Genomic DNA, 21094 nt, shown 5'->3' with positions numbered 1-21094 from the left:
TCCCGACCTATGACCGTTCAGGACCTACTTTAAGGTTGGTTTATAAGTATTAGAAAGGAAGGTTTAGGCTTGGCAAAACAATATTTTTGCCAGTTCTGGCAATGGCAGTTTACAACTGCAATGTAGGCAGCAGTGGCAGGCCTGAAACATGTTTTAAAAGGCTATTTTGGTGGAAGGCACAATGAGCGCTGCAGGCCCACTAGATGCAATCAATTTACAGGAGCTGGGTACACGTAGTAAAATTTACTAGGAACTTACAAGTGAATTAAATGTACTAATCAGGTGTAAGCAAATTTTACTATGTTTTATTAAGAGATCACACTTACTTTGGCACTGGTCAGCAGTGGTAAAGTGCATACAACACTAAAAGCCAACAAAAACGAGTTCAACAAAGAAGGAAATTAAGGCAAAAGATTTGGGGTGATCCTGCAGAGAGGGCCAGGCCCACTAGTGCGGTATACAACGTTTACAACGCAACTTTTACAACGCACTACCATTACAACGAAACTTTTACAACGCAACATCCATTACAACGCATACATTTACAACGCAGTCATTACAACGCATGACACTACAACGCACACCACTACAACGCATACCATTACAACACAGTCATTACAACGCATACCATTACAACGCAAAACTTACCATCCAACACTTACCCTACTGTTGCACCCCCTGGAGTTAGAATAGTAATTTTAACCCCTACACTATCCAAAACTTTCCCTACTGTTGCACCCCCTGGAGTTAGAATAGTAATTTTAACCCCTACACTATCCAACACTTACCTTATATGCAATGTAATGTAATGCGTTGTAATGGTATGCGTTGTAAATGTAGTATGCGTTGTAGTGGAATGCGCTGTTAAGGTATTTTTTAAGAATTCGTTGTAATGGTATGCGTTGTAATGGTGTGCGTTGTAATGGATGTTGCGGTGTAAAAAATGCGTTGTAAAGGTATGCGTTGTGAAAGTGTGCGTTGTAACGTCATACATCCCACTAGTGCACCACATATGAGATGGCACAGTGCACAGACTGAGGACACCCCTTTGAGGAGGTATAGGAGTTACAGGGACTGCCCCACCCCATCTAGTCACATACTGCAGCTACCAGGGAGGGGATCCCTGATCCATCTTGAAAATAAGACCAGGTCTCCACCTGCAGTGAAAGACAGACTGATGGTTTAAAACATCAGGTTTGCCTTTCACTAGTGTGCTGGTAACAATGCAGGCACAACGTTTCACTGACCTGTGAAGAGTGTATTATTTTTGGCAATCAGACTCATTGTCTACCCTGGGCCCTCCCCAGTTTAGGGTGGACTTAAGAGAAAACAGGGAAAGTGTCCTGAACAATAATTCAGGGCCATTGTCCAAGAGCTCACAGTATACCTGAAAAAGAAATAAAAATTAATAGATAAGCAATAACAGACTCTAGACTTGGTTGTGAAGCCATCGCCAAAAGCTGGAACTTCTAAACCAGCTTTTAAGATCTTAAAATTATGTAAGGTTGTAAACTACGAAAGGACAAATTGACTAAGTATTCCACTACGTGGTTGACCAAAATTATCCAAGAAAGCTGGTTAAGCTCTCAATTAAAAGAGCTTGGTACACTCCGTGAGAAACTCTTTAGAAGGTAAATTCATCACATACGCGGGCGCTTGTGTAAAGTGTGCATGTGCAACAAAGGAGCACTCTGTGAAAGCATGGGCGTAACACAGTGTTTCTCCAGCATGTTGGGCACTAACTTGAAGACCATATTCAAACCGTCTTCTTCTCCCAATACACCGCACATAAAGCAAGCCCAAGCATATAAAGCATGCGAGATGCACTGGCTAAAGAGAACCATAGACACTGTTATGCTGTAATTGCATACGCCTTCAACAGAGATCAATAGAGATCATAACCTGTGAGCCACGCAGGTGAAACAAGCTCAAAAGTCTTTGCCTCTCCTATGCAACCTACAGACAGCTTAGGAATAAAGGTGATAAGAAGAGAGCACACTAGATGAGAAAAGAATGATCAAAATCATTGACAGACTGCCCCCAAAGTTGGTCATCTATCATACGCCCAAGGATTTCGAGTATGTACAAAATTTAATATAAAGAAGAACCTGATATAGTATAGCACATACACATTAGTTGATCGTTAACAACACCTTTATGTCCTGTATTATGTAATTTCAGCAACTTACAAAAGGTTTCTCCCACTCTGATGAAGACCTTCCATCAAAATATCCCATGGTCCCATTACGAAGGTTGAAACACGGCGGCACCACTTTACTGAGCTAAATGTAATCATTCAGAAATATTGCGTCACAAATGGACAGTCTAAGATCTGGCATAGACAAGGAGTTTTATATTCACACTCTGACCTCACCAGGACCACGTAATAATGAAGCATTGGGGAGCCAAAGTAGATAGGCCCTGACACTCAAAAGCATAGTAGGACATATAAAGATCCATAAATGTTCCCATAAATGTCTAAGCTGATGTTTTTGTCATATGATTGTAATGTCCAATTTTTTTCGTAATGTAAAAAAAAATTCTCTTTATGTGTGTTGCTATTCAGACTTATTAGATAAACTTGCAGATGCGCTTATGTTTAAGTCTTGTCTTTAATAATGCATTCATTATTTTTTGTGACATATAAAAGTGTCAATGTGCTATTCCATTGTTTTTTTAAAAATAGAAAACATTTGGTATATCCAACGGATATGGCATATGATTAAATACTGATACAATCCATCTAAAGTGCATGCCTAAATTCAGTGCATGGGAAAACGTATTTGTGTATAAAGAGATAAAGCACAGTAAATGAACAGACTCAGAGTTAATACAAGGAACTCCTGTAGTTAAAAGATTTTCTATTGATAGTTGGAGAGGTATCCCTTTTGATGAAATTTATTATAGATTCCAGCCTCTCCATTCCTAAATTGAATCACTACCCTAATGAGATTTACAGGGTATTAGGAGAAAGCATGCCAGCATTTGGTGAAGTGTCCAGTCTGTTGGCGTCCGCCAAATCTTCACACCAGTCCATGTGAGTATCATATGGCTGGTATTCTTCAGAGTCCAGCAACCCTCCCATTCCTCCCTGAGTGCTAGCCCATAAGAATAGGGCTCAGACTTTGGCCTGGAAGGCATGGCTCGAGTCGGCCAATGTCCCTCCGGCTCCATGTCGGAATCGGGTACATATTGGGAAAGGCGCCGCCGGTCAGTGCTGGCGGTGCTGGGAGCAACAGCCCCGGGACCGGTGTCGGGGAATGTCAACATGGCACAACCGACACCGATCCAGATCCATCCATGGATACTTGGGGACTGACTGTCACTGGCGTCATTGGTGTGGAGGTGGGGGCCCCTCCTGAACCTGCGTGACCTGAAGGCGCACTGGAGGGAACAGGCAACCCAAATATGAGGTGCAGAGCATCATAAAATTCTTTCAATTTGCCCGGGGTCCCTTTGGTTCCCTGACACTCTGTATGGCGCGGAGTAGCCCAGGTTCTGGCTTAACCGCAAAGCCAGGCCTTGAGTGACGCTCCCTTGTCGGCTGACGGACTAGGTGAACTCAAACCACGCTTCGACTTCTTCTTCTTCTTGTGGCTGGACTTACCCAAGTGACCCAACGACTTTAAGTGTGACGAGGATCTCAGACCACTCCCGGGAGCTTACTTTCAACTGGGATCTAGATCCTTGAGGTGCACAGCCGCAATTGGAGCAGGCCTTCAGGTCGTGGTCATGCTCGAGGCACCAGCAGCATACACTGTGGGGGTCAGTCGCCAACATCGAGAGGTGAGAGGCTCTGCAGGGCTTGAAGCCAGCCTTCTTTGATGACGTTCCTGGCACACAAGGAGGAAAAAAACTCAAAACACTTCAAGAAAATGACAAAAAAAGTTAACAAAAAATTGACTAAGGGGGATCTGCACTGACTGGTGTGGAAAGAAAAGAACTAATGAAAGCACGCAGGGGTGGTGCCAATATAGGATCCATGCATGTCATGTCCGCTGTGGATGAAGCTGACGAAGCCACGCGGAGTTGAGCGACACCACCTACCACTGTGCAGGGTACTGCTCGAGAACAATTTCAGGATCCAGTCTGAAGTCTGGGGATAATTCTATGGTTAAGGTATCTAAGGCTAGATTGTCTTTGTGCAAGTTTAGTTGCCATTTCAATAGAAAATATGTAGTCTGTACATGGCAGCGCGCTACCACAGGATGCTTTTGTTACAATATAAAAATCACTTGCCTCATGTCCAGTAAAACTAGGAGGGCTGCAAGGCTAAAGGTTAATGTTCTCAAAATTGGGCCGTGGTTCTAAAAGGTTTGTGTTCTAAACCACTTATGATTAAATAGATAAATGTAGTGAAAGCTGCTGAGCAAGCAGGTTATTTACAGGTGACATTCCACGTGTGGCTTAGCAATGAAGGCCTGGATAGTGTTCAATTGTACAGAACAATCGCATTGTCATACAATTGCCCATGAAAGAATTAACAACTAATGAAGGTATTTTCCATAAGCATTTCAGCCCAGTCACCACTTCACCACAAATGCCCAGTGGCATGACATAATGGAAAGAGAGTGTATTACTTAGCACACAACCAGCGCATATCGATTTTAGGACACTGGTGAAATGAGTCGAGAGTGGGATTTATTTAAACCCCTATGTGGTAAAGACAACTCAATAGCCATCTTCAGGATGGCAAATGCATTATGAAACATTGTTAAAGTGAGAATGGAGCATATCATATTATCACTGTTCATAGAATTGTTGTTAAGAAGAAGGCTGGGCATTTGACAGTGAAGTCTGTAGCAAAGGGAACTCCCAGGTACGAATTTACAGTGAGGTACTGTTTACAAGCGTTTTCTTTCTGTGCATTGCCTTACCAATACACACAATCTGAATGCATGTGCACTGGTGTCTGTAAGTGTAGGACCATTTGCTCAGAATGGAAGATGTAGCAATAATGCAACTAAAATGCACGACATAATTGTTTTCAACTCTGATATGTTCTCTTTCACTGCTTTACGACACATCCTCAGGCAATGTGGGCAACTAACCATGGCCTGGAATATCTCAATACAGTGCAGCAGCAGGAGAGAATGGTCAGCTCAGGTTACTCCTGCCCTCCCTATCCAAATTTGCATCCCTGACTGGCAGTACTCCTAGAGTTGTACCAGCCATAATTTTCTCCAATTTTGTGCCAGAAACATACATTTTGCAATATTATTTCCACTTAAAAGGATGGCGTAGGCATACTGCCACAATATTGTTGCCCACCCAAGAGTTCTAGATGCATATATTTATTCATCTCTAAAAATTAGCATATGCTATCTGCAGTATGTACCTCAGACCAAATTCTAAGCTCAATACAGTGGCTGTACTAGGTGGCTGACACATTCTGCTACTCTTAACCGCCCATGTGAACGTTAACTCCTCAGACATTATGCCTTGGCATCTCAGGCATTCCCATTTCCTCTATATGCCAGATTCCCACATGGCTGGGTCCAGGTGTAATGTTTTACATTAATGCTTCTTTCCACATGACAAAAAGCACAATGTGATCCGAGGAAAGGGGGACACATGGTGCAATATATGGTGAGATTACCATGCACGGGCCATGAATGAGGGGTTTGTGTGGGCTCATCTTCCGGTGGAATGTATGCGCAGGATGACACCACGACATGGGCACTGCTAGCGTGATAAATGGGGACAACAGTCTATAATATGCCAGGTAGGAGCTAGAGGAAGGCAGGATACCAGCACCAGTGACTTATCTGTATGAACCTCTACCTAGAGAAGATGGCGGAGGACAAAGCAGTGACCGTCGCAGGTATGCCAGAAGAGACACGTTGTTGCATCCATGCAATGATTTACTGTGATATCACAGGTCAGAAGGGAGCTGGGTACAGTTCAATGCTGTCAATGACTCATTCAAAAGTGAAATGAGTTGTCATGGAACAAAGTGCAACAGCAAGAGATAGAACTGCATGAGTCTGAAAACTCCATAAAGAATAAAATCATCCCGTGATGTTGTCAGTTTAGGTCGATAGTGCAAAAGTAGTCACTTTAGAAGGAAACACATGATACTAAGCAGCATTTAGAGCCTATGCTCCAGTGAATGGAGCCAAGCATTGGCCCATTCACCATAGGCACATACAATTGAGGAAACAAATACTTGTCAGTCTGTTAATCAAGCTGTCCTGTTGATCTGTAACAGTTCTCATTGAAGGGTTGTGGTGGAATACCTATAAGGTATGCACCCTAAGGAGACTCTAGACATTTCCCAGTATACACTGCATCCCTGGAACACATCTTCGGACTGTGTGCAGTGCTGACTTGTGAAAGTTACACAAACCTGCTGCCACTTCCTTTCCTCAGTGTCTGGCCTGGACCTTATATCAGGCTCAAATAGTTTCATTGGCCCAGGGAGACAAGGTCCCTTGACATATTAAGACAACACACACACACTAAATGGGCCATCACTCTTACTTATTTTGTAATGTACTTTGCATTCTGTTTAGATTCTGCTCATAATCCTTTCCTTCTGTGTGTTCTCCAGTTTTCATTATGTATTGCCGCATGAGTGTTTTCCTTTCAGTGACTGAGCTTGTAGAACACCCTTTTTATTCAGTTTACAGTGATCAGGTGTGATGATCAAAGTGCAGACACGTGAAAGAGGAGATTCCTCTTGTGTGTGGGACATTGGTCATGGTCGTTTATTCACAAAAATGTCAGAGGCAACAGAAGTGACATTACATACCCTTTGACTTTAATGACATCACAGGAAGGGATATTTTTCATGCAAAGCAATTCTTGATTTGCTTTGGATAGTAACCCACAGTAACACAAAGGTGTGATATGCTCTGCTTTGAGCAATTTTGTACCAAGGCGGCGTTCCATGGGGGAAGATCCCATGCAACTAACTATGGGTTTGCTGCAAATCCCTATCTACAAACGTTGGTAAACATTAATTTGTCAAAAATTCCTCTAGTTTTGTTTATGATATGAGATGATGTCCGGTGAGTTGACAAACTTTTTAGAATTGGAATAGAGAACACTTGGAATCGGGCATGACTAGCAATCTGGTGAAGCCAGTCCTTGGCATAGACAGGGCCGGACTGGAAACCACAACCGGCCCTGGCAAAGTGCTCGGCCGGCCCCCAATCCCCACTCGGGGGTGTTGGAGGTGCCGCCAAGCTCTGCCGGGGCCGGTTTTCGGCCGATTTTGGTACAGGGCCGATTTTGCAGCTATGCTGCATAAACGGCCCTGTAACAAAAACGGCCCCCAGGGGCCCAAAACCGGCCCCCACCCGTGCGGTGCACCGGGGGATTGCCCGGTGCCCGCTATGGCCAGTCCGGGACTGGGCATAGATAGATTAAGATTGCCCCTGGTATTCTGAAAGTGCACAGTGTTCTTTCATAATCAGGTCATTTTTTTTAAGGAATCAGTAATTTGTGCCAAAATATTACGCCTCCTTGAGGCATAACAAGGAGATATGTTAGCAGTTCTCCAACTTTTCATGTGTGCTGTATTGTACATCACACACAAAAAGTGGGAAAAGTCTTAAAGCATAGTTTTTGTAATGGAAGGGACCCCTTGCAGTAAAACTCCGATGATTTAGAGAACACACACACCCCTGCACTATGGCACAAGGGTGTGTGCATTAGCGTATGGCAGCCAAAACTGCACCAGCACACGGAGAGTGAATAAAGGTGCCGGATCATATTAGATATGGAGCATTTTTCTCTCTTCCAATTTTCTCCCTGCCTTGTATCTAAGAATAGTAAATCTTGGCAATAATCTGACAGTCGCTTTCATTACCTGTCACTGACTCTCACTCACTTTAACTCACACATTCATGCTTACACATGCAGACACATTTGCTCACACACACACATGCTATCTCTCACTTAAACACCCTCTCACCCACACACACATACACAACATACATTTAAACAATTTAAACTTACTCCAGTAGCCAGCAAAGTTCCTAAGCGGGCTCCATTTTTTATGACACTAAAAGTGAATAATATAATATTATACACTATTAGTATAATGAAAAATGGGCAGAAAATAAGGAATGCAGCGCTACTTTTGTGTTCTTGGCAATGTGTGTGCCACCTCTGACCCCAGGGGTTGCAAGGGGCAAGTGCCAGGGTTTACAAGGGGCAAGCTATGGGGTTTCAGCAAACCTTGGTGGCCTCTAACAAATGTCCCTGACTTTGGTTGCTAAGTAATAGTCCTTCCTTGAAAATCAAATGGAAAAATAGAGTAAACGGATGAGCAGAACAGTGGAGTAAGGTTCATCGTATGGCAATCAAGGAGAGAGTTGGAAGATATAAATAGCAGAGGAACAAAGTCAGGGTAAAATGGACAATATAAGAGGAATAAAATGGGAGAAAGAGCAAGATGGATATAGAAATACATGTAATCTCCCAAAGACAAGCGAGGGAAATGTAAAGGGGTTAGGAAGGAGATGAACATGAAAGAGTGGATGGAGAGAGCCTAAGTAGGAAGAAGGAGCTAAAGGGAGCAGGAAAGGTCAATAAGAGACAGAAAATGTGAACAGGAGGTCAAAGAGGTAGGGTGAGAGGGAAAGGATGAGATGTATGAGAGAAGTAGAAATGGAGAAGTAATAAAGAGAAAATTACATGTAGCCTAATTTAGGGATTGGCAGAGAGGTTAGTCAGTCAAAAACGTGAAGGATAACCAGTCCGCCTCATTACAAGGGCATTACATGCTATGGAACTTGCAGCAAGGTGGACGGGATATCCGTCACGTTTGTGGCAGATTACCCGTCCCCCAAACTCCCAATCAGTCCCTTAACCGCATCAACGCGGTGCAGATTTCTGCGGTGCGCTGAAGATTTCAAAAACCCGCGGTTCATGATGAGCTCAGCTCGTCATGAGCGTACGAGAGGTGTACCTCATGACGAGCTGAGCTCGTCATGAGCGTCGAAGGGGTTAAACAGTGTGGAAGAAATTTCCGACAGGTTAATTGAGAGACAAATGGTTGTGAGGACCAGCAAAATACAAAGACATAAAACACCAGATTCATTATTATTATTTGGTTGAGAGTTCGTACCTGACTAGGCCGAATTCCTTTACCCACATGTAAGCGTTAGTTTCATATTCCACTGACCACATGTGCAAACATTGCTAACGAATGCCAATGTTGCTTCATAGGGCTCTGATTGCTTGCTGGATTAATGAATGGAGCACATCATTACTTCTCCTTATAGTCGATTGTTAGCTTAGCAAGATTTTTTTTGTTTTGTGTGTTCCAGTGTTTAGAACCATCAAACCTTATATACAAGGTAATGCACTGTATCACAGAACAACCATTACTGGTATATGTCAAATAGTTTGGGATCTTTGATTTCCAATTCATGAGTGTTACACCATATGTACATCCATAAAAATGTACACACGCACACACACGCCAAGATAAGCTACACAGAGGCAAGGGAAAAGCACAAGGTGCAGTATAAAAGAAAACAACCATTGGCAATGCCAATAGGTCTGGCTTAGAAATGCACTGTCAAGTCAGACCTAAAAACCCATGTGTGTTGAATCCCCTCCTCCTATCTGTGTAGCTGCCTGAGAGAAACAACATAAATTATCGGATTATCTAGGATTCTTTAGTAGCACTGCAATTGCATGTGTGTGCCCCTAAAGGTTGAAACTCAGGTAGGTGGATAAATAAAATAACATTATTACAGCTATGTGAAGGGCAAGCACTTTTTTGTGGAAACACATCACTTCTGCCCAATCAAAACCAGTACTCCTGGTTCCTAACATGTAGGCAGAGTCAAGGCCCCTCTCCCAGTAAACCTCACATAATTTTATGGCGACAGCTACGTGGCCAAGCCAGGCCACAAAATTAAAAGAGTAAGAGCTGCTTGGATTTAAATATTAGGCCAATTTATCAGGGGCTGCTACTCCTCTAAGGCAGAAGAATATTGCCCACTACTCTCAGAGCAGGAAAAAGGAAAAATAAAATTATAGTAACCTCGTTATTATCATTTTATTTTTCACTATGGAGCTAGGGTAGGGCGGGCGGGGCAGGTGTCACGGGGAAAGGAGTGGTTTGCACTGCATAAGTGTGCATCACTGTTTGGCTGGCTCTCTTGGGCCGGCCAAACAGTCATGCACACTATGCATGTTCCCACCAGGCTGCATTGCACAGCCTGGTGAGGAACATACCCAGGCTCCCATTCCCAGTTTAAGCGCCGAACCACAGCGCTCAGACCAATCACAACACTGCATTGCAGCATTGTGATCGACTTTGGGGAGGGAGCCTGTGTGTTTCCTGCTTCCGCCGAAGCTGAGGAGTGTGGGAAAGGAGCGAAGCAGACAAGAGACAGCGGACAGCAAAAGGTAAGTGATTTTTTTTGTCCTCCTCCCACAACCCCTTCCCGCCACCCCCGTTCCATGCCAGCCACCACTGTAATTTATTCATCTTCTTGTGAAAGATACAGAAAACAGAATACATGCCAGGTCTTCAATATCATTTTAGGTGAACTTGATGCTAGTTTGTATGTATTTTCAAAATTTACATTCACAAGCGCATTTCTTGTGGACTCGAGCATGTTTGTAGTAGAATGAACAGAGTATGCTTCCTGTCCTTTCTTGAAAGTTTTCTTATGCTAGGAGATCACTAGAATACACTTAGTCATCTATTACTAAGGATCAACCTGAGTAAAAGAGGATCAGTGTTTTATGTTTGTATCAGTAGTAACTCTGGCATGATGCACATCCATGGGCACATCCTTTCATGGGGGAAGAACATATGAAGTGTTATGTCACTTACTCCCCCATGTCCTTACTTGCAATAGAAACTCTATAATGTAGTTCTTAAAGTGCCAAAACTACAAATAAACGAAATAAGATAAGAGATGCAAATAGATACGGTGGCTTTTAAAAACTGGGTGCTAGCAGAGAACTATCTTCCAGCGCTTTTTTAAAAAAGTGAGCTTGGTGCTAAAAGTGGCACTACAGTTTAGGGGTAGCCAAAAAAGTAGTTTTGTGGATCAGAGAAGAGTTCTGCAGTTTCTTTATTAATAGGTCGGAAGCGGGTGAAAAATGACAGGATAGATTCGAGCTCTGAGAATCTATTAGAAATAAATCAAGTGACAAAGTTACTAATGCAGTGCGAATCATAATGAATCGTGTGACAATGTAGTAGTGAATGAAAATGACACAGAAATATAACGTACTTGAACATTCTGCGATGGACCTGGCACCAATCACTGTAGTTGTACCATAAAATGGGCACGCCAGACAATACGACTTGCCAGGGTCTGGCTGATAGTAGTCTCTGGGGCACGGATAACAGGGCATTAATCCTGAGCGTGAGAACTCTCCTGCGGGGCACAGTACTGCAACACAAAAACACATATCACATCAGTAGCACATCATTTCAAGCACTTCTTATCCTCCGGGTGCCTCTTGTTTAATCAACAGTCTACTCTTCACTGGTGTATGTAAAGTAATGGAAAAATGAAACTGAGAAACAACAGTGGAAGAAATTAAATCACAGGAAACAATTTTACAAAAAGGCAATTTTAAGGAAATACAAACAAATCAAAAATGAAAGGAAATATAATTTTAAGGAAAATCCAAGGTACATTAAAATTGGGTGGAGTGTACGGGTAGTTTTTAGATTGTGGAATGGGTGTTTTTAGGGGTGAGGGATGGGTGGAGTTCAGGTGCAGAAAAGGGATTTTTTAGGTTCTGGGATGGGTGGACGTTAGAAGTGGTGAGCGTTTTGGTAGCAATCAGGAATGGGTGGAATTTAGGGGTGGTGAGATCTTTTTAGGATTCACGGATGAATGGAGTTTAGAGGTGGTGAGGGGTTTTTAGAGTTAAAGGATGTAGAGGGGTTGAGGGCTCTTTAGGCTTCATGGATGGGTGGAGTTTAGACGGGTAAGGGGTTTTAAAGGGTCAGTGATGGGTAGCGTTATGGGGTGGCTAGGGGTTTCTAGGGTTCATGAATGGAGGAGTTTAGGGGTTGTGATGTGTATCAGGGGTCAGGGATGTCTGAAGTTTATGGGCAGAAAGAGTTTTAGGGTTTCGGGAATGAGTGGAGTTTAGAATGGTTAGGCTTTTTATAGTGTTCAGCAATGGATGGAGCATAGGGTAGAAAGGACTTTAGGGATAAGGGATGGAAGGAGTTATGGGGTGATGAGGGATGTTTAGGGGTCTGGAATGGATGGTGTTTGGGGTAGTAAGGTTTACTTGGGGGTCTGGCATGAGTGTTGTTTAGGGGTGTGAGAGTTTTGAGGAGTCAGGGATGGGTGGGGTTTATACATAGAATATTTTGGGAGGGTTCAGGAATTGGTGGAGTTTAGGGGTAGAGAGCTATTTTTAGGCTTCAGATTGTGGTGGAGTAAGGGCTTTTAGGTTCAGGGCTGAGTGGAGTGTAGGTGTGATGAAGGGTTTTTGGGGCATATGAATAGGCAGAGTTTAGGGTCACAGTTGGGTGGAGTTTAGGTGTGGTGAAGGTTTTTAGGGGCAAGGATAGATGGTTTTTAGAGGTTGTGAGGGGGTCTGGGAATGGTGGTGTTTAGCTGTGGTGAGGAGGCCAGCGAATTATAAGCACCCAAAGTAATTGTTTGGCAATGTAAAATGTATAAACCTTAAGTAATGTCCCCAGAAGAAAAGAACTAAATATCTTCAACAAAACTGTTTATTAAAGTAAGACCTGCAACTATTGCATTTACACCCCAAAAATATAAGCATGCAAAAACAAGTTTCAAAGAAAAAGACATTCTAGGAATTGGTTTCCATGGTATAGTAAATGCCTTTCATCCAGCAAATTTCAATTAAACGGTTTATGGGAAATGGCTTCTCAGTAATGACATTCTGTGAAATCAATTTTACATGAAATCACTTACAACCATTCCTGACAGCTATGCATTCTAATTGGAATCAGCACTCATTTCTATAGCCTTTTTAAGAAGGCAAAGCCTGTTTTATCACAAACTTTTTTTCTCATTATGTGATCAAAACCGTCTCCCTTTGATTTACAACAGATGATCGGTCTAGCCTAGAGTTTCACTATTTTCAAGAAACACTTCTCTGAATGAAAACAAAACATTATTTGGAAGTTAACTATCCCAAAATAAACATGTAAAATAAAAAATTATATATATATCTATATATATATATCTATATATATATATATCTGTATATATATATATATATCCAAGCTCACTGCTCCAAAGTCCGGTGCACACTTACAGCGGGTGCTCGTCTCAGCGCGTCAGAGCTTCGCGCTTCTAATATGAAAGCTCACTCCCTCCCAGTCCTGGGAGAAAAATAAAGACAGCACACACGGGAATCTTTGCAATGGCAACTTTACTCGCACAGACGCGTTTCGGAAGCAACGCTTCCTTCCTCAATGTTAGTTACACCGTAACACGCGACTTGGCGCCATTTATTTCAAATTCAACAAACGAGCTGTATTAGCAAACACAGAGAGAGGACTGACGCGTGTGCGCCATGTTGCTAATGCATTTCATCCCGCATTAACATACTCGTATTTAAACAATACATTTTTCATTCATTAATTACCACATTTCTTACTTGTGAAAAAGCCACTCGACTTTCCAACCAGAATTTACATAATAAAATACTGCCGTGAATCGGCACATCTCCTCTCACTAATCTACCGGGAAATGGATTATAAATCTTGCCGTGGATCGGCCTAAGGCAACGCTAAGGTTGCCGTATAAATTTCCAAATACCCAATACCATCATTTTTGCCAATCACTCTCGGATGTTGCATTTTAAAATATTAACAAAAAAAGTTGCAAGATTTCACAAAAATCCTGAAAAAACAAAAGAAGTATAATACATCACAGGACATGCATCGTCCCGTGATACCAGACACTCAATGATGACTAATTGCTGAAAGACACTATTTACAAACAAGCATTGTCGTGTAGCTGTAATTCACTTTATATTTACACTGGAAATACTGTGTGGCATTGTCATTTCAACTCCCTAGATGCACAGTCAATTCCTCCCCACAATTTAATCCCCAGGGGGCTTTGGTTTGACAATCTATGATGTATCGGGATTCTAACCTGCGAAGTTTTTGCAGTTTATCCCCTCCCCTGATATTGTCTGGGATCGCATCAAGGCAAAAGTACTGTAACAGGTTCCTGTCGCTCTTGTGTTTGATCGAAAAGTGTCTGGCGACAGGGTATGTAAAATCTCTGTTTACTATCGCCCGCATATGCTCCAGAATACGTAATTTCACGGGGTTGATTGTACTGCCTATGTATCTAAGCCCACAGGGGCAGACCCAGACACGCAGAACGCGAGCCACAAGGGGAAAAAGATGGTAGGACATGAGGAATCAACAGATAACCTTACCATCATAAATCTCTCCGCGAGGATGCTTTCACCATCAGAAGAATCAGTCCTCAAACTGGGATTAACTTTTTGTCCAGACAGTAACCTCGAGTACACACAGACTAGAATCGATTTGTATCAATTCATTAGGAGACTACGCCTGCATAAATTCTTCAAGACAAAACCAACAGCTGATGAAGCTAAAGTTATTAGATCACGTTATAAAGACACTGACCTATTGAAGGTGAATGAATTGACAACTTTGGAGCTATTAGAAGAACTACGTTTGGAAAATACAGGGAGGGCGCCGTCAGCGCAACCTGAAACGCTGTCTCAGAGACTAAGGTCGGTGGAAATCGAACAAGAAGCCCCAGTCAGTGGTTTGAAATTGAAGTCCAAATTTGTGCCTCCAACCCAAACCGACATGATTGACACTTTCTCTGAGTTAGTGATCCGTGATCTAAGGAGAATGCGTACACATAGGAAACCTGGGGGACATCGTGATAATCTAACTGAATTACAGCGTAACGCGATAAAAACATTGGCTGACGACACGTCAATAGTCTGTAAACCTTCAGACAAAGGAGGAAACGTGGTCATCTTGTCGCGTGAAGATTATGTCCAGGAAGCTATGCGGCAATTGCAGGATGGCTCTTGTTATGAATTGACTACTAAGCAAAGATATCAGTCTAGCATCACAACTTTGCACGGACTGTTGAAAAAGTGGCATGATAAACAGATGCTGGAAACAGAAGAATATCTTTTCTTGAAAACAATACATCCTGTTACCCCCACTTTTTACTACTTGCCCAAAGTTCACAAGAACATGGATAAACCACCAGGGCGTCCCATTATTTCATCTATGGGTAGCCTTAGTGAGAATTTATCTAAATTCTTAGATCATTACCTATTTGAAATGGTGTTGGGCCTCAAGTCCTATATTCGAGACACTGCTGATTTCATTGAGAAAATTGAGGCAATTGCTTGGCAACCAGGATACTGCCTGCTGACTCTCGACATTACCAGTCTCTACACCAGCATTGAGCATGCACAGGGAATGAAGGCGATCCAGTACTTCTTAGGGAAGAGACAGCTGAAATATGCCCAACATAATGCTATGTTGATGGAATTAGTTGCATTTTGTCTTGAAAATAACATCTTTCTCTTTCAGGATGATTTGTTCAGACAGTTGTCTGGTACTGCCATGGGTTCCTGCTTCGCCCCCAGCTACGCGAATTTATTCGTGGGCTGGTGGGAGGAGCAGGAAGCCTGGGGGCCTGAGAAAGAACAATGGTCAAACTGTATCGTTTGCTGGTATCGTTATATCGACGATTTGTGCATAGTGTGGAATGGTTCAGTAGAGACAGCATGGCAGTATGTAAAGGTGTTGAATGACAACAACTGTAATCTAATCTTTACTGGAAATATTAGGACAAGCGAAGCAGTGTACCTAGACTTGAGAATAGAGGTGATTAACAACATGATTCAAACTTCCCTCTATAGGAAACCGACAGCGGGAAACAGTACGTTGCATGCGTCATCTAATCATCCACAGAAACTCATCAAGAGTATACCTTATGGTGAGCTTCTACGGCTAAAACGTAACTGTTCCACTAACAAGGATTTCGAATTGGCCGCACAAGAGAGCAATGACAGATTTGAGGCGAGGGGGTACAGTAGGCAACTGTTAAGGAACACTCTGGATAGAGTAAGGACACAACCCAGGCAGACTTTGTTTGTTAAAAAGCAGAAACCCTTTACCGATATAGAGAAATTTAGGATGATTACACCTCACTCCAAAGATTGCCAACAACTGAGGAGTATCCTTAAGAGACATTGGCATATTTTGCAAAAGGATAACATCATAGGGAGTGATATACCTGCCAATCCCTTAATTACCTTTAAAAGAGCACGCTCGTTGAGAGATACCTTGGTACATAGTCATCTGTCACCTGTCCCGGTACGCACGAGCAATTTAAAAGATGCGAAAGGCTACTTTCCTTGTGGCCGATGCAAAGCCTGTGCCAACAGTAAAAGGGTTTACTCTTATGAAATCATGGGTTGTGGTACTAGAAAGAAGAAGAAAATAAATCAGTTCCTCACATGCACCTCCCCTTTTGCGGTCTATTGTCTTCTCTGCCCCTGTGGGCTTAGATACATAGGCAGTACAATCAACCCCGTGAAATTACGTATTCTGGAGCATATGCGGGCGATAGTAAACAGAGATTTTACATACCCTGTCGCCAGACACTTTTCGATCAAACACAAGAGCGACAGGAACCTGTTACAGTACTTTTGCCTTGATGCGATCCCAGACAATATCAGGGGAGGGGATAAACTGCAAAAACTTCGCAGGTTAGAATCCCGATACATCATAGATTGTCAAACCAAAGCCCCCTGGGGATTAAATTGTGGGGAGGAATTGACTGTGCATCTAGGGAGTTGAAATGACAATGCCACACAGTATTTCCAGTGTAAATATAAAGTGAATTACAGCTACACGACAATGCTTGTTTGTAAATAGTGTCTTTCAGCAATTAGTCATCATTGAGTGTCTGGTATCACGGGACGATGCATGTCCTGTGATGTATTATACTTCTTTTGTTTTTTCAGGATTTTTGTGAAATCTTGCAACTTTTTTTGTTAATATTTTAAAATGCAACATCCGAGAGTGATTGGCAAAAATGATGGTATTGGGTATTTGGAAATTTATACGGCAACCTTAGCGTTGCCTTAGGCCGATCCACGGCAAGATTTATAATCCATTTCCCGGTAGATTAGTGAGAGGAGATGTGCCGATTCACGGCAGTATTTTATTATGTAAATTCTGGTTGGAAAGTCGAGTGGCTTTTTCACAAGTAAGAAATGTGGTAATTAATGAATGAAAAATGTATTGTTTAAATACGAGTATGTTAATGCGGGATGAAATGCATTAGCAACATGGCGCACACGCGTCAGTCCTCTCTCTGTGTTTGCTAATACAGCTCGTTTGTTGAATTTGAAATAAATGGCGCCAAGTCGCGTGTTACGGTGTAACTAACATTGAGGAAGGAAGCGTTGCTTCCGAAACGCGTCTGTGCGAGTAAAGTTGCCATTGCAAAGATTCCCGTGTGTGCTGTCTTTATTTTTCTCCCAGGACTGGGAGGGAGTGAGCTTTCATATATATATATATATATATATATATATATATGCTAATCCAGTGAAAATAAATGTTGCCCATTAAAACATGTTATTTGGATCAGATGTAGTAGTGAATGCAAATTCTGACATTTAAGACTACAGTGCAAAGGTCAAAGCCCTTGTTTTGCATTAGCAGTGCTGCATCTTCTAGGTCTTCTGGATCTGGCTTTACCTTAGATCATCACTCCGTCACAATGTGACCTTATGCAATGGGATTGTGCTCTGGAGCAGCTTAAAAAGCGGTCTGTATAGGCACCTGAAAGAACAGCATGGTATAAACCAAATATGCTGATATGCAGGTCAACAGAGTATATAATGCATTTTATTACCATGACTGTGCATGTGGAAGGGAAAGGACTTATTTGAGGCAAATACCACAAATGGTCCCTCGTGTCCTACCTCAAAAATGGTGAATTATAGTCTATTGATATTTGCATGTCCTTATGCATGGTTAATGCATTGTTGTTCCTTCTTCTGTCTTAGTTATAAACCCAGGTATTTAAGCAGATCCAAAGCACAATACCATTGCATAGGCGCGCAGTGTGAAGCAGTGAGGTGATGATTAGCATCCGTCTCATCTCTACTATTATAGTTACATGAGATTTGACCGTTGCCCTGTAGTAATAAATGTCTGACTCTTCATTTATTACTGCAGTTACTTTAAAATAACTTGTTTATATATTCAGATGTTCAGAGTGTAATTTTGAGTATGAAGAGATGCATAGTCACAAGGCGTGACGCCTAGAGTTGGTCACAATGCCCCTCCCTTCCCTCAACAATGATAATAAACAGCATATTCCAATGAGATGAACTGCATGTTTGCTTTATGTCAGATCTTGGGCAGTAATTATATAAAAAAGAAAAATAACCATAAACAGAGCAACGGGGTTAAATCGAAGCAGGGAGTTAAAATCGCAATAACCAAGGATTGGTAGTATGGTTTCAGTTGTGTTCATCTGTGAAGTGACTCTAGACTTTATAATACAGAGTTTTCTCAAGTCAGTTACCCTCTATTTTGGCAATAAAATGAAATGGGACCTTTGCTCTGTGACAATAAATGTGATAGTCTATGTTAATCGGTCAACTTGTTCCAAATAACATTGTTATTGGGCAGAAAATGTATTTGTTCACAGTATATGTTCTTTATGGCACTTATGTCTTTGTCCCTATCACCTTGTATGTGCCTCTCCCTTTTATGAAGTGTTTGTTAGATGCTCACCTGTAATAAAATATGTAATTCATAAAGTGAAAGTTTGAAAAAGTTCTGCGTGCAGATGGGGTAACGCTGGCTGATCAACAATTTGGATGATTGCAATGTATTCATATATCTACGTTACAGATGATATGTTTCCCTTGAAATGAATAGGATACCCTGACTATGAAGTCACACTAAAAATGTAACTCATTGGAGGAAGTTATTTTGGTTTATTGGATTAATTACCTCACCTAGAAGTGGGCTGTGCTGCTGGGGATGTTAGCTGTCTGGATAACGCCTTTTCATACGTCTCTCCCTTTTATTGCATGTGTCTCCATATCACAATGTCTGTGTATTGGCATTCCCGTGTCCATGTCTACCTGTACCAGTGCTTATGTCTGTGTATTTCCGTTTCCACGTGTCTCCCTGGCTCAGTTTACATCTCTTCCAGCCCAACTGTCTACTGTCTGTCTTTCTTTCTTCACTATCACTGTGTATGTATATGTCCCTACAACAGTGTCTGTGTCTTGGTGGTTCCAGTGTCCATGTCTACCTGTACCAGTGTTCATGTATGTCTATTTCTAGTTTCAATCTGTATCCTGCTGGTGCAGTTTTTTGTCCCTCCCTGTATCCAGGTGCCTTAGAGAACTGTTCACAGTCTATGTAGCTCTTTGCAGAAAGTCTAAAACATATTTTTGCCCATGTGTTAGTGTCTTCCCAGATCCTAGCATACGTTTAATTCCGTACGAACATAACTATTCCATTTCACTGTTGACTCTCTACCTGTCCAACAACCATGTCCATCTGATTTGTGCATTCGTGCTACATCCACTGACAGAGCTGCACCTAATATTCATTGTAACATGAGTCTAGTAGGCGGCCGTTGCAAACCATTCTGCATTTTTTTAAGTGTGTGTGACCTCCAAAAAAATCATTGTATGACAGCATTACAGTTTCAAAAGTTCCCACGCACTTAAAATAATAATAAAAGTAGCAATTCTTTCAAATTCCATTCCACGGTGTTACATTAGTAGCATAAAATGACCAACCTCCACATTCAGATTCGTCAATAGCTCCCCTTTTCACGGTCGACATCCTTTTTGGACAGGCTTCACAGTTTCTGGAGCCAGAGGCTGGCTGGAATGAGCCAAGTGGACAAGACTCGCATGTCTCAAGACCATTGGAAGAAAATGTTCCTGGCTTGCACTGAGCTAGAAAGCAAGTGAAACGAAACCAAATCAACAACAAATGTCAGCACTGTAGTTTTAAGCATCGAGTAACCTGGCCAGCATCAATTAGCTTGTCTAAAGTTTTTAACACGTTTTGGCCAAGTTATCAATCAGGAATGAACAGTTTTACCGGTCTGTGGCTTGCTTGGCAAGAATGTGCAGGCTGGATCCTAGGATAGTCCTCTGCACTTCCCGTACCTCATTATCGCTTGCCTAATTGGCATCGTGTGCTTTTTTCCACCAGGTCTCAATCAAAACAGGCATGTGTGACATGTTGTAGCTGAGTGTCACAATTGTTTAATTACTATTGTTCTTCTACTTTTAATCATTGATTTTTACACTCCTTCTCAGATTGTCTATATTTTAAAAGGCCAATGCTTGGGAAATTAAAGTCACTAGACAGCAATGGCTGTATAACATTGCACAAGTAAACAACACTGGTTATGCACCTGAAAAACATCCTTTATCTAGAAGGCAACATTGATATATTATTCTAATATAAATTTGTGGGCAATAAAGAACATGCATTCAATTATTCTTGCCCATCATTTCGACATTATAGTCGATACTGTCCCTGATATCAACAATAGAGACGCGGGCTCGTGCAACGCCAGGATAGATGCCTCTTTTGTGAGCGCCTAAAGCTTGTACATCCCGGGAAAAGCCGCTTGTGTGCTTCTTTTCATATCTACAGCTGAAGTGGTATCTACAGATGTAAAGGCCATTCTGTCCTGTAGTGGAGCCCCTGTTACCCTAAGAATGTATTGGTGGCCCCACTGGTTTGGGGTACTATTGATACGCCAGGAGCAGGAGACTCTGGATGATCCTGGATATCTCCTGTTAACAACTGGTTGTGTGGGTGAACAGGCAAGATTGGCCTGGGAAATGGCCAGAGAGGTAGAACAGGAATATCACTTTCTCTCAATTCTGTGCATAGGGAGGTCTGTTGGCGAGAGTCTCATCCAGACCGTAGACCTCTGTTTTAACCAAAGGAAGCTAAGAAAGTGGCACCTGGGAACGGAACATGGCAGTCAGCAGCAACGGAGAGACTGGCTGCCCAGATTTGAGAGGAATCCCAAATCACGCGGCTGCCTCATCTCTCATAACAAATTGCAATTTTTCCTAGGCACTC

General features: G+C 42.2%; 1 protein-coding gene across 2 annotated transcripts in view; it reads right to left on the bottom strand.

The window, feature by feature from the left end:
* SVEP1 (sushi, von Willebrand factor type A, EGF and pentraxin domain containing 1) overlaps positions 1-21094 on the bottom strand; it is a 1097507-nt gene that overhangs the window by 448374 nt on the left and 628039 nt on the right. For both annotated transcript variants that reach the window (XM_078676696.1, XM_078676697.1), the window contains exons 18-19: positions 19783-19944; positions 11214-11375 (exon numbers count right to left, since the gene is read on the bottom strand). In XM_078676696.1, coding sequence (XP_078532822.1) covers positions 11214-11375; positions 19783-19944 — 324 coding nt within the window. The remainder of the gene's footprint in view (positions 1-11213; positions 11376-19782; positions 19945-21094) is intronic.

The sequence above is a fragment of the Lissotriton helveticus genome, chromosome 2_1 (assembly GCF_964261635.1).
Source record: "Lissotriton helveticus chromosome 2_1, aLisHel1.1, whole genome shotgun sequence".
In the NCBI taxonomy this organism is placed as follows: domain Eukaryota; kingdom Metazoa; phylum Chordata; class Amphibia; order Caudata; family Salamandridae; genus Lissotriton; species Lissotriton helveticus.
This window is presented reverse-complemented; position numbering and strand designations above follow the sequence as displayed.